We start from the raw sequence: 15,051 nt of genomic DNA, 5'->3' as shown, positions 1-15,051 counted from the left end.
TTCTATAGCAGGGGGGTAAGGAACTATGAGCTCTCTGAGATAAGATGGAGCTTGGTCATTAAGAGCTTTATACATTAACAGAAGGACTTTGAATTCTGTTTAAATTGTATTTGATGGAGGTTGGATGTAAAGCTACAAAATCACACAGACTATATTCTACACGTGCAAACACACACACACACACACACACACACACAGCTCTCCTGTGAGTCAGAGACAGGTTGGAGACAGACTGCACGGACGGACAACGTCAGACCTATTTCTAATCCTGTTTGGGGTTTTATGTTTCATGACTTTAATGAAATAATGTCATGGATTAAAATCAGAACGTAGATGACGAGTCACATATTCAGTTCTTTCTTTTGTCATTTTTCCACTTTTTAAATCAATTCATCTGTGTCGTAACTGTTGTGTTACATCAGGTCTCCTATGTTGGGTGGATTTTTACTGTTGATGGAAAGCTTTTATATTTTGTCTGGAAACATGAGAGACAAGGAGTGTTCATATACTGGAGCAAACACACAAAATCAATTGTTCAAAGAAAGACCAAAAAAAAAAAAAAAAAAGACAATATTGATGAGAAGCTTTTGTTTGTCACATTCAGGTGTCTCACGTTTCACAAACACCAAAATCAAGTTGGTAGGAAAATCATTAATCATGGCGCAAAATCTTCAGCGGAATAATCGTATTGGTGGAGGCTTTCTGTTTCTGAACGCAGTACAAACCTGAGATGAGAAAGTCAGATAGAATTATTAGTCTTACAACTGAAATCTTAGTCCAGTGATTATTAAAAAGCTATTTGTTCATGTGTGTAGATGAATTATTCCGCCCATTGAATGCAGATGTGTACAGACACACTGAGCTTTGTGTTGTGTCGCACCAGCTGGCCTCTGTTGTTGTTTCACCTCAATTCAAGCTACTTTACTGACACATGAGTTCATCATCGTGGTGAGATCATTACAAAGACACCATGGAGACAGTTCATGGAAATCAAGTTCACACGATTACATTTAACTAAGGCAATGTCTGGACTTAGCTCCTGTTTAGCTAGTTGGCTCGGGAGTGACACACACACACACACACACACTATAGACACATGAACACACACAATGCAGCAGCTTCTCCCGCCCACCTTCATCTATCCATCTTCCCAGCTGTGAAGTGTCATCAGAGATGACTGACAGCTGAACTGAAGTGATATGAAAATGAATGGGATTGTAAATATGAATATGCAGATGAGGAGGGGAGACGGTTTGGCTGGCCTCTTTTCTTTAAGACAGATCTGTCAAAAAACTGACGGCTGTCATCCTTCAGCCTCGCTGCTTTAGGATAAGACCGGTCCAATAATTGACCTAACTGGAGGCAAAGGTACCGCATAATGTCAAAGTAAGGCCAGCGCCGGGGCGAAAGGCTGCGTTGCGTTCAAATATGGAGCCAATTTAGTTTTCTTTTTGTTGCTTATTGCAGCCGGTTACCAATGGTTACTTGAATCAAACCATTTTGCTGAAGTGAAAATGACAGACTACAGCTGCTGGAATCTATATGTTGAAATGTGCACTATCAAGTTATGCGTAAACATCCTTGACCGGCAGATTACCACATAGATTTTTAGATGCTTTTTATGGCAGCTGCACTGCCAAATTAAATTAGGACAATCATCAAAGTGAAAGAAAATATTGAAATATAAACATAAAAAAAAAAAAGGGATGTGCGATGCAGCTGATGTGTTTTTGTCCGTCTCCACAGTGAGATCAATCACCTGGAGTCCGGTCTGGTGGTGGAGCTGTGGAATAAAGGTTTGATCTGGGACACAATGATCGGCACAGCGTTGATCCCCCTGGACACCATTCGACAGTCTGACGAGGTAACACACCCTCGCCCTTTCATCATCACACACACACACACACAACACATGGGGTTATAGTCCATTTTAAGTTGCTATAACGTCTCGGGGTCCACTTCCTACCCTCATCAGACCTTCTCCTTTGGCAAAGCAAGTCATCAGGTGTTGCTGAAACTTAAAATGTCCTGAATTCATTTGCTCTGAGTGACACTGTGGTTTTAGGTTAACGTACTGTATCAGTTGTCAGATCTTGTCATTGGCCATTTTGGATGATTTTGCTTCGATGCCAGATGTAGTGCACTTCCTCCTTCCTGCTTTCCGTCGCCACCACAGAAACGGGAATGGGGACTAAATATAAAAGAACTGTGCAGGTTATATAGCTATTTTATAATATGGTGAGCTCCTTGAACTGCTGCCGGTTATGATTGAATGCCGTCAGCTAGAGAGGAAGGAGACGTTCATTCAGCTTCTACCGCTTATCTGTTTCCGGGTTGTGGGGGTTGCTGGAGCCAATCCCAGCTCACATTGGGCGAGGGCGGGATATCTTAGCATGTTAAGATTGTACCCCCATAAATGCTACCTGAAAATAAATTCACACACCATTCTTCCTTATTAAAACACCATCTTTACCTGTCAGCCGAGTCTCAAAAAGCTTTCTTGCAAATTGTTGGAGCTATTTGCCAGCTCGCTTTGCTGTGCCGCGCCGCAGGCTTGTCTCGCCTCTAGACATCATGACTTTTTCTGAAGAGTTTTAAAGTGATGCAGCAGTGTCTGTGTAGTCATTAATAATTCAGTGTTTGACTTCTCCGCTCAGTTTTGGGAACAGTAAACGCTCACCCCCGGTTGACTGAGCTTTGTTCAGGTTTGTTGAATGGCATTTTCCTCAGACCACCCGCACCCTCAATTGCTGAGTAAATATCTGTCATCCTTTCAATTTTCTCTTTCTTTTTTGACCGTTTCCTTAAGGAGGGGCCAGGACAATGGACGTCTCTGGACTCTGAGGTTTTAATGAGGGAGGATGAGATCTGCGGTACCACCAACCCGACGCCACACCAAGTGCTGCTGGACACGCGCTTTGAGTTACCCTTCGGTAAGAGTATGCACACAAACACATTTGTTCACAGAGACAGGAAACTTAAAGTACCTTAAATAAGAAGAAAAAGTAATTTAGCATCTACGGTTTAATGATAGATGAAACTGATGGCTCACAAAAGGAAACCCTGTTGTCAGCTGTTAAACACACATGAATATAAGATGGGAGTGGATGGGACAGAGCATGGAGGACAGTCGACTGAGCGAAGGGGAGATCTGCACTTCCTGTGGTCTCTCTCTTCTTTTTACACTGTGTCCTTTCCTTTGCGTTCTCCCTTCATCCTCCATTATTTACCTTCTCTCTTGGCCAGCGTGTTCTCAGTCCCAACACTCGTTCCTCCATCCCACGGGCATTTATTTACCTCCATTTTCTTCCCATCACCGTCTCTGAACCTTTTGATATTTTCCACTCTTTGATTCTTTTCCTTCGGTCTAATCCATCTGTCCAGATATACCAGAAGACGAGGCTCAGTACTGGACCAATAAACTGGATCGGATCAATACCATGCAGATACATGACGAGGTGAGTTTACTAACTGCCCGTTAAGGGAATCTCCAACAAGAGAGATCTCCTTATTCTTCACCATGATGTATGGATGTTATTATTCTAGTTTTGTGTGTAAAAATAGGACATATAAAACTTTAAAAGATGCTTTCCTCTGTGTTGTGTTTACTGTATTCTTGATCCATTCTAAAGAAGTAAATTTGTCACTGTACTAAATCTCCCCAGTAAGTTCTGTTTCTTAGTGGGAAGAAGAAGTGACTCTGAAATCGGCATCACATTTAGGTCAACTGAACAGACGGTGAAGTTTCTGTCTTGGTTATTTGCTGCCATCTTGTGGCATGTTGTGGTTATCACAGATCTAAAAATACGACCCAGCTGTGCCATGTTACTCTGAAATTAATTGTACAGTTTGATTGCTTCATATGTTATTTGCGTCTTTTCCATTTTTCTCTTGTGGAAGTATCCGCTGCAGGAAGATGTCCAGAGAAGGCCAATGGCGTCCGTTCCCTCCCAGTGCTGTGAGTGTTAATGCCACTGTTGCATTTATTTGAGCCAAAATTTATTTGATTGTGCAACATAAAATATTCCACATCAGCTGCTATAAAAATCCTGGTACAGTTTGGCAGCGGCTCTTCAACGCAGCTTATTGTAAATGATTTTATGTCCTGATGTAATAAAAAAAAAAAGGTTGCTGAAGAATGAGACTTTCATCAACCACCCTGACTACAACCTGTCACTTCGGTAACGAACACACACGTCGCCTTTGTGAAACTACTTCTGCCTGCCGCTGTATCGAACGCACATGCTGGATATGAAATGAATCCTGTCATCACATTTGCATTCCGGCTTTGTTCATCGTCATTTCCATCCAGCCTCACATACGTGGGTCTTTTCAGCCCCATTACATGTCACACCCTTCATTCAGCCATCACCAGTTCCTGGTTTGATTCTTCAGTAATTAAACTTCCTTTTTTCTCCCTGACTTCTTCACACACTTGCCTCCATGCCCTCAGGCAGTTGGAGTTATTTTGGATGGAGTGACCAGCAGAGTACGTATACTGGTTAACTTTTTCAGCCCCTGTGACTTGTCATTCTCTCATCACCACGTTAGAGGGCTTTTTACATTTGGTGAACATAAGGGGCCACTGCATGTTTGGCCGGAATCCCGTGTTTGTCTTCATCGTATTTGAATTTTCATTTTCTCTTTTACGTGATGTATTATATGGCTGATAGCACAAGATGGAGCCATATTCAAACGGTTCTCATTGTGAGGACGCCTACTTCACATCAAGCTGTCGGCATCTCTGGCTCATTCAGATGTGCTATCGTCTCTGAAGATCTGATCACAGCTGGTCAGCTCTAAGTGCGTTTGCCCGCACCTACACATGTACACTTTGTTGTTGTCTTTCAGCAGTAGAAGAAGAAGAAGAAATAAGGCTTGATCAAAGTAAACTATTTGTGGTTCTTAATGAAACTGTGGTGGGACAAGTTATACTGTAACGCTCCTTTACTGTCAGAGTGATTATATCTCAAAAGTGTGCAGGAGTGCGTTCGCACCTGTACTTAAAGCTGTCCACTTGTGATCGGATCACTTGAGTAAACCTCGCAATGGCGCTGGAGGCGTATATTAAATCTTGCAAGTGTGTTACCAAAATATTTGTGGTGTCTTACACTCAGCCTTCGATGACCACGACAGTGCAGTGGATGACCGTGACAGTGATTACCGCAGCGAAACCAGCAACAGACCTCCACGGTTCCACAACACCTCCCAGACGAATTCGTCAGTGCACCAGTATCCTATTGGACGCAGGGCCCAACACCAAACCCTGTCCAGGGAGGCTGACTCTATACAAAGCTACGAGCTTGACTATAGAGAAATGAGGGGACCCAGGTAAACACACAACCGCTTCCAGACGCACATGAACTAAACATAAGTCTCTGACCTCATCACTGCAATATCACTTAAGTATAATATCCTCAGGGTCACCTTATGGCACCAAATCTGGGAATAGCTAACAGCCACTGCACAATAGTAACCCTTTGATAGACTATTGACCCGATTCAGCCATTTTTTAGATTTGGTTTCTGAGGTCATTCTTAGTTAAATATAAACACAGTGAAGCTTTGATAATTTTATAGGCTTATTTATTAAATATCCATTTAAAAGGAGAAGTAACACACATTTAGATAGTTGTTCTCCAACATCTGTGACAGGGATGTTGCCATGGGAGGACAAAATAAGGGACAACTCACCTTTGTAGTAAAAATAAATGAATACATTTGTACAGAATTATAAAAAGTCCTTCCACACTGTTGGTTTTTTTAAATTTGCAATTCAGTTCCTCCACTTACATAAACACTTTGCATGATCTGTTGTTAATTCATGTGTAATGCTTAATTTCTCTTTCTTTCTTTTCTTTTACATCATTCCACTGCTATCCTGCATGGCACTTTTGTTATTTTTACTTGAACCCAGACGGTCAAATAGTAAGGGTGGAGTAAGAATAATTCCCGTTGATTCAGGTATGGGTGTGGAGGATTGGGAGAGTAAATATAAAGTGCCTGATTCGGGTGTCCTGGACGATTATTTGGATGCTGAGCAGAAAATGTGGGAGGATGAAGATAAAAGCATCATTTACAGGATCAGTAACAGCCCTTCTGAGTCCAAAGGCAGCAGGTTCTATCAGACGGTCGAGTGTGATGCACTTTCCCCCGAAGATCCAGAGGAGCCCTACGGCAGGCCACACAGAGGGAGGCGTGGCATTGGTAGCGGAGAGGTACGTCTAGTTTATAAAGAAGCTGGCAGCTTTGAAGATGAATCTTCCCCTCCCGAAATCGATATAATCCCTTCCATCAAACAGCTCCGACAGCAGACAGACAGCGAAAGTCTGCTTTTCAAAACCAGATTGTGGGCCAAAACTGCCTTAGAGGAAACACTTGAGAGCTATGCAGCTTTTCGAGAGGAGGAAGCTGCTCGGCAAGAGGCTGCGAGGATCAGGGGTAGAAGTGAATATGGCTCGGTTGGTTCAGATGAGATGCAATATTCCTTTGGATCTGAAGAAGAACTAGAGGAGCTGACATTTAATGAGGGGGATGCCAGTTATGAATATGAGAGTTACTACTACCCTAGCAAATATATGTCACCTTTTGGAGGACCAGCCTATTCAGGCAAAGGGAGAACAGGTCGTGGACAAGATCCTATGCTGTCTCCTGTGGAGGAGCCAAGTGATGAGTATATAGATCCAATGGGTGAACTGCAGAGCTTAGTTCACTCAGTGTCTGAATACCTGGCTGTAAAAGAAGAAGAGATCAATAAATACGAGTCGATGCCTAAACCAGTCAGAAGAAAACTCCCAGCGCTGCCAACAGATGATAAAGCTGCCCCACCACCGGACAGTAATAAGGAAGAAATCAAACCTGAAGTTAAAGAGGACAGTGCTGCTGAACAGGGCATAGCTGGAGTGAAGAATGTCATGAGCTCATTATTCAGTACAATTACAGGATCAAAGTCTACCACTGAGGTAGAAGCCTCGGGCAAAAGTCCGTCCCCACAACCACCACAAGCAGAGTCTGGTATGTCAAAATTGCTCTCTTTGATCCCAAAAGCTAACACTGAAACCTCTGAAAACTCTGGAGCCACCGAAACTAATTCTTCTGCTTCTCAAGCATCCCCCCAACCTGAGTCGGGCATTTCAAAGCTGCTTTCATTTATTCCAAAAAGTGGCACGTCCCCTCCAGTGGCCATAGTTCCACCTGCATCTCAGGAGCCCACAACAGAAAAAAAGTTTTCTCTTCAGTCTCTTTTGCCCTTTCAGTCCTCTGAGCCCAGTCGGCAAGCTGACGCTGACCAGACGTCAAGGCATCCTGGCACAGAGGCACAAGGTGGTGCAGCCACCACGAGCCAATCCACATCTGGGTTTGAATCCATGTTAGGGAGGCTTAGTCCTATGAGACTTTTTTCTAGCGCGCCACCATCTAGAGAGCCATCACCTCAGCCATCGGAGCAAAGAAGTGCATCTGCTGCAAGTAATGAATCCTCACAAAGCTCTATGGGCAGGACTATAAGTCCGAACAGAGAGGGATCTCAAACAGAGCGACAGTTATCTGTTGACATGAGACCCGGCTCTGGAAGTGGATCAGGTGATCTATTACCAGATATGGGGAGTGGGTCGCTTGAGCATTTGCAAGAAACAGGAAGTGGGTCAGTAGAGATTCTGCCAGAAACAGAATCATCTGGTGAAATACCTGATGTTCAGCAAAGAAGAACCCCTGCAACACCTGAACCGAAACCTGAAGGCACTTTAGAAGAATCAGGATTCTTCAGTCCTTTCAAGAAATCTCTCTCTAACCTCATATCAACAGCTCCTCCTGAAAATCCCCCCCAGAGTGAAACCAGGCCTACCGATGAGTCATTTTTAGGTAGCAAACTCAAAATCCCATTTTTCTCCTCTGAAAATACTTCCACAGCTACCCCACCAAAAGCAGAGGGAGGTGTGCTCTCAGGGATTCTTAAGTTTGCATCTGGTGAAGATGCCGGCGCTGCATCAAAAAGTCCCTCCCCCACTCCTTCAAGGACTCCCTCTCCAAATCGTGCTGCACTGCTTGAAAGTGTACCAAAAGGAAACACAGAAACTGGCTGGTTTTCAAACCTGTTTAAGGTAGCGCCAAGTGAACCCGCTAAGGAACCTACAAAACCTCAACCCCCTCCCACTGTGACGCTAACCAAGCCTTGTGAAACTGAGAGCCACACTGAACAAATGCTTCCTAAAATGACAGAGAGTACTGATGGCAGAACAGAAGTACCACCTCAAGAGCAAGCAGTATCTGAAAAAGATCCTCAGTGCACTACAGATATTCAGTCTGGAGCAGATGTAACATCTAAAGATCCAGGCACTCCCAAGCCTGTGGAACATGCTCCACCACAACCACGGGCTCAACAGGGTCAAGGAATTCTCTCCGGACTGTTAAAACTAGAATCGATTGATGATTCATCTGGCAAGAAAGTCCAGGTAGGGGACAGTCAGGCTCAGCAGGGTGGGCTATTCTCTGGACTGTTTTCATCTCCCTCTCAACCTCCTAACCAAACACAACAGAATCCTGCCACACAACCATCAGGAGGCCTGTTGTCTGGATTTTTAAAATTTGCCTCCGATACTGTTTCTGCTCCTACGAATCAGTCACAGTCGACAACGGCGGTTGGCCAATCGGGCCAAATACAAACTCAAAGGCAAGAACAACCTGCTGCACAGCAACCTTCCGGAGGAGTCTTATCTGGGTTCTTGAAAAAAGCTGCGGACACAGTGACTGGGTCTCAACCAACTCAGTCCAGTCAAGAGTCGCATCCAGAAGTAGCTGTAGATACAGTCAAAGTGGAAGGAGTTGAACAAAAATTAAGTCAAGGGACAACTCCTCCCACTCAATCAGAAGGGGTTTCATCAGGAATGGTTAAATTGGGTTCAACAGAAGCACGTCCTCCTGACAAAGGTCAGTCTGAGCAACAACTAAAACAATCTGTAACCTCAGATCGACAGCCTGAACAAAAACCTCCAAATCCAACAGCAACACCTCAACCCACTGGCTTATTTGGGGGTTTGTTGAAACTCACAGAAACTGCTACTCAGCCACCCAAAGGACCTTTGGCCGCTCAATCTGCACAACCAAATCAGCAAACTGGTAATATGTTATCAGGACTTTTTAACAAGATCGTGGAACCTAATCCTCCTTCATCTCAGCCACAAACAGATCCTGGTGTTCGGGAGACGAACCAAAAACCCACGCAACAAGCCCCTACACAACAAGGAGGTTTCCTTTCTGGTCTCTTTGGAATTGGTAGTCAAGATTCTGCCCCTGTGAACCCTGCCCAGCCTTCCCAAAACAGTCAACAGAGTGGTCCACCTGGGCGGCAACCTCACCAGCAACCAGCCAATCGGCAAAACCTCCAACGGCAAAACCAGGTCCCTCCACAGCAGACCCCTAGTAGTCCTGGAGGGATGCTCACTGGTTTTCTTAACAAAATTGCAGATGCCGGGACTCCCCAGTCTTCAGCAGGGACTCAGTCAGAGCATCAACAGGCCCAAAGAGTAGGCACTAAAACATCCCAGCAACCACCAAATCAACAAGGAGGTTTTTTCTCTGGGCTGTTTTCAACAGGTCCTACTCCTCCAGCACAGCAACAGCCATCTCCAAGCCCTTCAAACCAGCAGCAGCCCCAACAAGGTAGCAGACAACCTCTGCGGAGGCAAAACCAGATACCTCCACAACCTGCTGCCTCTGGACCAGAACCGCAGCAAAGTGGACTGTTGTCAGGTCTTTTTAATAAATTATCATCCACTGATAATCCACCACAGCCCAACCAACAGGTAAATACATCAAATGCTGCTGGACAGTCATCTCAAACCAATCAGCAAGGAGGATTCTTGTCTGGTCTGTTTGGTCAGGCAGCACCTCAACAACAGCCAGGCAAAACAACAAACCCTCCACACACAGCAACCCAACAGCCGAATCAAAGTGGAGGTTTGCTTTCAGGAATTCTGAAAGTTGCATCAGGTGAAAATGTGGCACAGAACCAACAGTCGTCCCAGCCTGCTGAGACAACCCAACCGTTTGTTAAATCAGGACAAAAACCAGCTCAGTCTGAATCTGGGGGATTATTCTCTGACATGTTAAACAAAATTTCAGGCACTGCTGAACAGTCGTCATCACCTGAAAATCAGGTAAATGTTAAAACAACACAAGAACAACAGCAGACACGGACAGGGCAGGGGCGACCGCAGATTCAGAGAATCAGACAAGTAGAGGGCCATTCCTCCCAAGAAGTTGCTACGGACAAGGATTCAAAAGGTTCAGCTCAAAAAGGATTCCTGTCGGGTCTTTTTAGTGCCACAGACTCACCATCGAAGCCACCGCCGCAACCATCATCAAAGACACAGAAACCGTTAAACACAGAGTCTGGGAAGGAGGAACCAAAAACCAGCACAACTAGTACGTCTACTGGTTTGTTATCGAACATTTTCAAAACTGGCCCCGGTGACAGCAACACATCGGCTTCTGGAAAGGAAAGCGAAAAAAGCATTCTTGATCGTTTATTACCAAAGAGCAAGGAGGACACGCCTTCAAGTACGGCTACGGTCACAACTACTGCTGCTGCAGAGGCTCATAAAGAACCTTTGCAGTCGCAGGTTTGGCAAGATCCTACAATTTCCTCAACGCAACGTTATCTTGAGGAAATTCAACGCCTCTTGTACGGGACAGCAGATGAGTATGGTTACAAGGACCTTTTATACAACTTTACAGAACATGGGGTTATTCCACCAGAGCTGTATGACCATCAGTGTCTCATAGAAGCTCTTTTGTGGCAGCAACTCAACGATTATGCCCTTGCTGAAGCCCTTGCGTCTCAAGTTCAGCAACGCTACCAGGCATGCCAAGGGAATATGCCACCCTCGGTTGCACCAGCTCACTGGGAGAATCACACGCGGTTAAATCCCAAAGAAATGGATATCAGTGAATTCAATGTTCCCTCACATCCCTGGAGGGACGCTGCTGCCCAGCTTTTTGAGAGCAGAAATCGTTTTCTTGAGCCAGAAGAAGACATAGTTTTGTTTGACATGAGCTGCAGGGAAAAGAAACCCTGGAGTAGCTGTGAACATTTGAATGATCTCGATAGGAGCAGAAAACCCTGGATTGTTGAAGGAAGTGCTCTGAACCTGTCTACAGAAAAAGCCAAGAGGCGATTAAGTAGATGTCAGTCGCTTACAGAGTACAGAGTTCATGAATTCAGCAAAGTAGTGGAGAAAAGTGGGGTTGGTATTGATGTAAAAGATCAAGACTTTGGTCTTAAATCAGCAACTGAGTTTCTAAAACAACTTGCCACAAAAAAAGGTCCAGTGGATTTAACACGTGGTGCTATGGATCTAAGCTGGACTGCAGGAGCTGCAGGAGATGCAGATGATGAAATGCTCTTTGAGGAGCCTGAGTGGTATCAACAATGGCTTTCACTATTGGAGCAAGGGATGTGGTGGCCCGCAGAGGTTGGAGACTGTGGATATTATGTGTATACAGATGAGGAATACATTTATTCCCTATTAACTGACAGAGCTGGCAGACATCTCTATGCTTGTGCTGCACCAGAGGATCTACAAGCTCTCGGAAATATCACTGAAAATATCGCAAATATTTTGAAACAAAAACAAAAGGATAAAGTGACCCTCTGTGGTTTTAAAATCCCCCTCTGCTCAGAGGAAAAGGGCATCTGGATTCCAGGCCAGCAACAGAATAAGTTTGTGCTTTCAGATGTGCCCATGGACCTGACATCCGCCCTTAAAAAGGGTGAAAAAATAATGAACATGAATTTAGAGAGCTTCTCTCAAATGTTTCAGGAATCTGTTTCTTCCCAAGTAGAGCAGGCTGTAGACTTCACCGTGTACAAACTTAAAAAGATCAAGGTGGAATCTGTACAGAATAGTTATAGCTTTCAAGAGGAGCCAGTGGAGGCGGCTGATCTAACTTTAAAGACACTCAAAGGCGGGCATGGGGGGCCATACTGGAAGAATCAGAGGTCCTCAGATGTTCTTATAACCTCCCCTTCAATTTCTCCAAAGAGATATTCCCCACAAATCCCTCAAAACAGGCATGGCCCAATTCCTGAAATCAGGATTGCACATGCAGACGATACACCTTCAGACCAATCAAAACAAAAGTCAAGCTCCATGTTTTCAGCTATCGGAGGAGTCATTGGAATGTCTTCTAACTCTAATGCAAATAAAGCAGAAACTATTTCATCTGTAAAATCGCCAACAGTGTCCGCAAAGGTTTCAGAACATTCAAAAATCCCCCAAAATCTTCATCAGACTCCTTCAGCCTCAAAAATACCAGGACCTCTACAGGGGGGAAGGAAACTGCCTACACCACAAATTGATAGTAAAGGGGACAGCTCCTCAGGTCCGCCATCACAGCCAACTTCAGTTAGGAGTTCACCCACTACGTCTACTTCAACCTCAACCATGCCCTCTGTTTCCCCACAGAGACCCCAGCTTGTAAAACAGCCATCTCAGGCAGACCGATCCAGAATGTTATCAAAAACAAATACAACCAATACAGTCCCAGGAACAAGTGACATCAGCAAAGTCTGCAGTTCTTCAGCAGGAGGTCAAACGTCCTCTCTGTCTCAAAAGCAACCACAAGATTCGCCTCAGGAATTTATACCAAAGTTACATATACTGAATGAGTCAACTTCATATAATGAAGCCTACCTTTACAACAGAAACCAAAACTTTGGTGCTCCGTTTGGCACTCAAGTAGGAAATAAAGTCCTTGATTTTTCTGCCACAGTTAATAAGGACAAAAATATCAGACAAAAAGATGCAACAGGTGACAAAATAGAATCAACACAAAAGGATGAAGCTGTAGACTGTACAAAATACAAGTTGAAAAAATTTAAAGAAAAGAAACAGATGGATATGACGGAAAATATAGACTTGACCGACAGGGAAGCACTTGCTATGGATCTCAGAAAGCAGACTGAGGAAGATGAAGTTAAGTGGCTGGATTTAGAATATCTCACAGAGGGTACGCCACAAGAAAGCCCACGATCACCAAATCCAGAGATTAAAATTGGTCAGATCTCTCCTACAATGCATACTGAAAGACCAGCAGCTTCCCAGAGAACCTCTATAACAACTAAGATAAACCAAAGTGATGTCTCAGACTCTTGCAAAGGTATATCAGTTTTATCCAAACCGTCTCCCAGATCACCAGGTGAATTATCACAGAGTTCTGTTTCAAACAGTGTGTTATCACCAACAACAACTTCCTCCCTTACTCATACTTTAAGTAGAGTACCAAGCCTCAAAAGCGCAGTAAAAATAGGATCAATGCAACCAGTAAACACCTCAGTGCCGATAAGTCCTGCCATGACCAAACAAGCCAAACCTCAGACACAGCAAGTGCATATTAAACGAAGCCCCCCACTGGTGACGACTGATTTCAAACAGCACATTCCCACTAACTCCATCAGTTCAGTTTCTCCACCTTCTTTCGATCAGCTGGGTGGAATGGCTCTGAAATTTAAGGAGACCACCGCACCAGCGAACTCAATTAAGGCTACATTAGACATGTCTGTCAAAAAAACAACCCACAGACCTCAGGCAGTTGTCACGGCGTTGAAGGATCCTGACTGTGAGGCAATGTCCCTGACAAATAGAAAACCACTCATTTCTGAGGTGGCAGACAGAAGTCCTATTCATTGTGAATCAATTGACTTGTCATATAGGGGAGAATCCCCAGAGCCTCGGGGACAAACAACAGAGTATACTCACGCACAACATTTCATCGAAAATCACTCTGAAACTGTTACGGATAATCAGGCAAAATGCTCTCTTAGGAAAGAGCAGGTGATGTCTGGTAGTAGGAGGCCGTTGTTACCAAGGCAACAAACTCTTTTAGTTCGGTCTTCTGAATCACTTGAAATTTGTAATCAGCAAGCTACAGCACCAGCCAACACAGTTAAGGCCACCTTAGACATGACTTCTAAATCTTCTATCAAAGCGAATGACGTGGTTCCTGAAGGAGTAAAAGATGGCACTCCTACTGAAGCTGTGCCGCTAATGAGAGGCAAGCCAAGTGCTCGTGAACTTGCACGAAAAGATTCTGTTGGTGTACCGCTAGTTGTAGATATCCCTCCACAAGAACCTCTTCATGACAATTTGAACTTCAGTTCAAATGCACAGCAGGGCTCTGAGAGTAAGATTCAGTGCCACTCAGACTATTTTCCATATCAACAGCAAACTCATCAGACACCCGCTTCTGCAGAATCTGTCACAGCTGTAGCATTAGACATGTCACCCAAACCAGGCCAGGCAAAAAGTGGACCAACACCGGCAGAATACGAGTCAACTCTAAGTGAAGCAGTCTCCCTTGTTAATAAGCCAAGTGCAAGAATGGTTGCCAGAAAAGATTCTGTTGGTGTTCCTTTGGTAGTTGAGCCATCACCAGCGGAGTCAACAGTCCAAAGACAACCTCACACCATGACTTCTGCGCAAAAACAACAGATCCTGGATCGAAATATTGTCCCTCTTCTGAACCAGCCACTTCCCAGTCGTAAGGCAGTGCACTTTTCCAGAGTAAATGAGAGCAATTCTATGTCTCAGCCCACCATCCAACCTTATCTACTCTCTACTGCTCCAGCCAACTCTGTGAAGTCCACATTGGATATGTCAACAAAGGCAGGTAAATCAGACACAGTGCTAAATTATTCAGACCCGGTATCACTGGTAAGAAAAGGGCCATTGAGTTTTTTGCAGAGCGATTCCAATGGAGTGCCCCTAATCGTGGAAACTACCCCCTACCGAGAGCAATCTAAAAGGCAACAAACACTAGTAGGATGGCAGGAAAAGATGCAACAAGGACATGTGCACAGTATATCTAACGCAACTGATCAACCAGCATCGGCACCTGCCAACTCCATAAAAAGCTTCTTAGACATGTCTCCAAAACCACAGCAGAAATCTGAAACAGCTCCCAGTATTGTGTCGACAGAAGCGGTGCCATTAGTTCGAGACAAGGCAACTGTACAGAGGAATGGCTCTTTTGGTGTGGCACTGATAGTGGAGCA

General features: G+C 44.4%; 1 protein-coding gene across 1 annotated transcript in view; it reads left to right on the top strand.

Moving 5' to 3' along the window:
• LOC115048969 (protein unc-13 homolog B-like) overlaps positions 1 to 15,051 on the top strand; it is a 127,611-nt gene that overhangs the window by 27,739 nt on the left and 84,821 nt on the right. The window contains exons 4-8 of the mRNA XM_029510864.1: positions 1,747 to 1,864; positions 2,810 to 2,933; positions 3,385 to 3,458; positions 3,901 to 3,958; positions 5,118 to 5,331. Coding sequence (XP_029366724.1) covers positions 1,747 to 1,864; positions 2,810 to 2,933; positions 3,385 to 3,458; positions 3,901 to 3,958; positions 5,118 to 5,331 — 588 coding nt within the window. The remainder of the gene's footprint in view (positions 1 to 1,746; positions 1,865 to 2,809; positions 2,934 to 3,384; positions 3,459 to 3,900; positions 3,959 to 5,117; positions 5,332 to 15,051) is intronic.

The sequence above is a fragment of the Echeneis naucrates genome, chromosome 9 (genome assembly GCF_900963305.1).
Source record: "Echeneis naucrates chromosome 9, fEcheNa1.1, whole genome shotgun sequence".
NCBI classification, from domain to species: domain Eukaryota; kingdom Metazoa; phylum Chordata; class Actinopteri; order Carangiformes; family Echeneidae; genus Echeneis; species Echeneis naucrates.
Note: the sequence above shows the minus strand (reverse complement) of the source record. Positions and strands in the feature narration are given on the sequence as shown.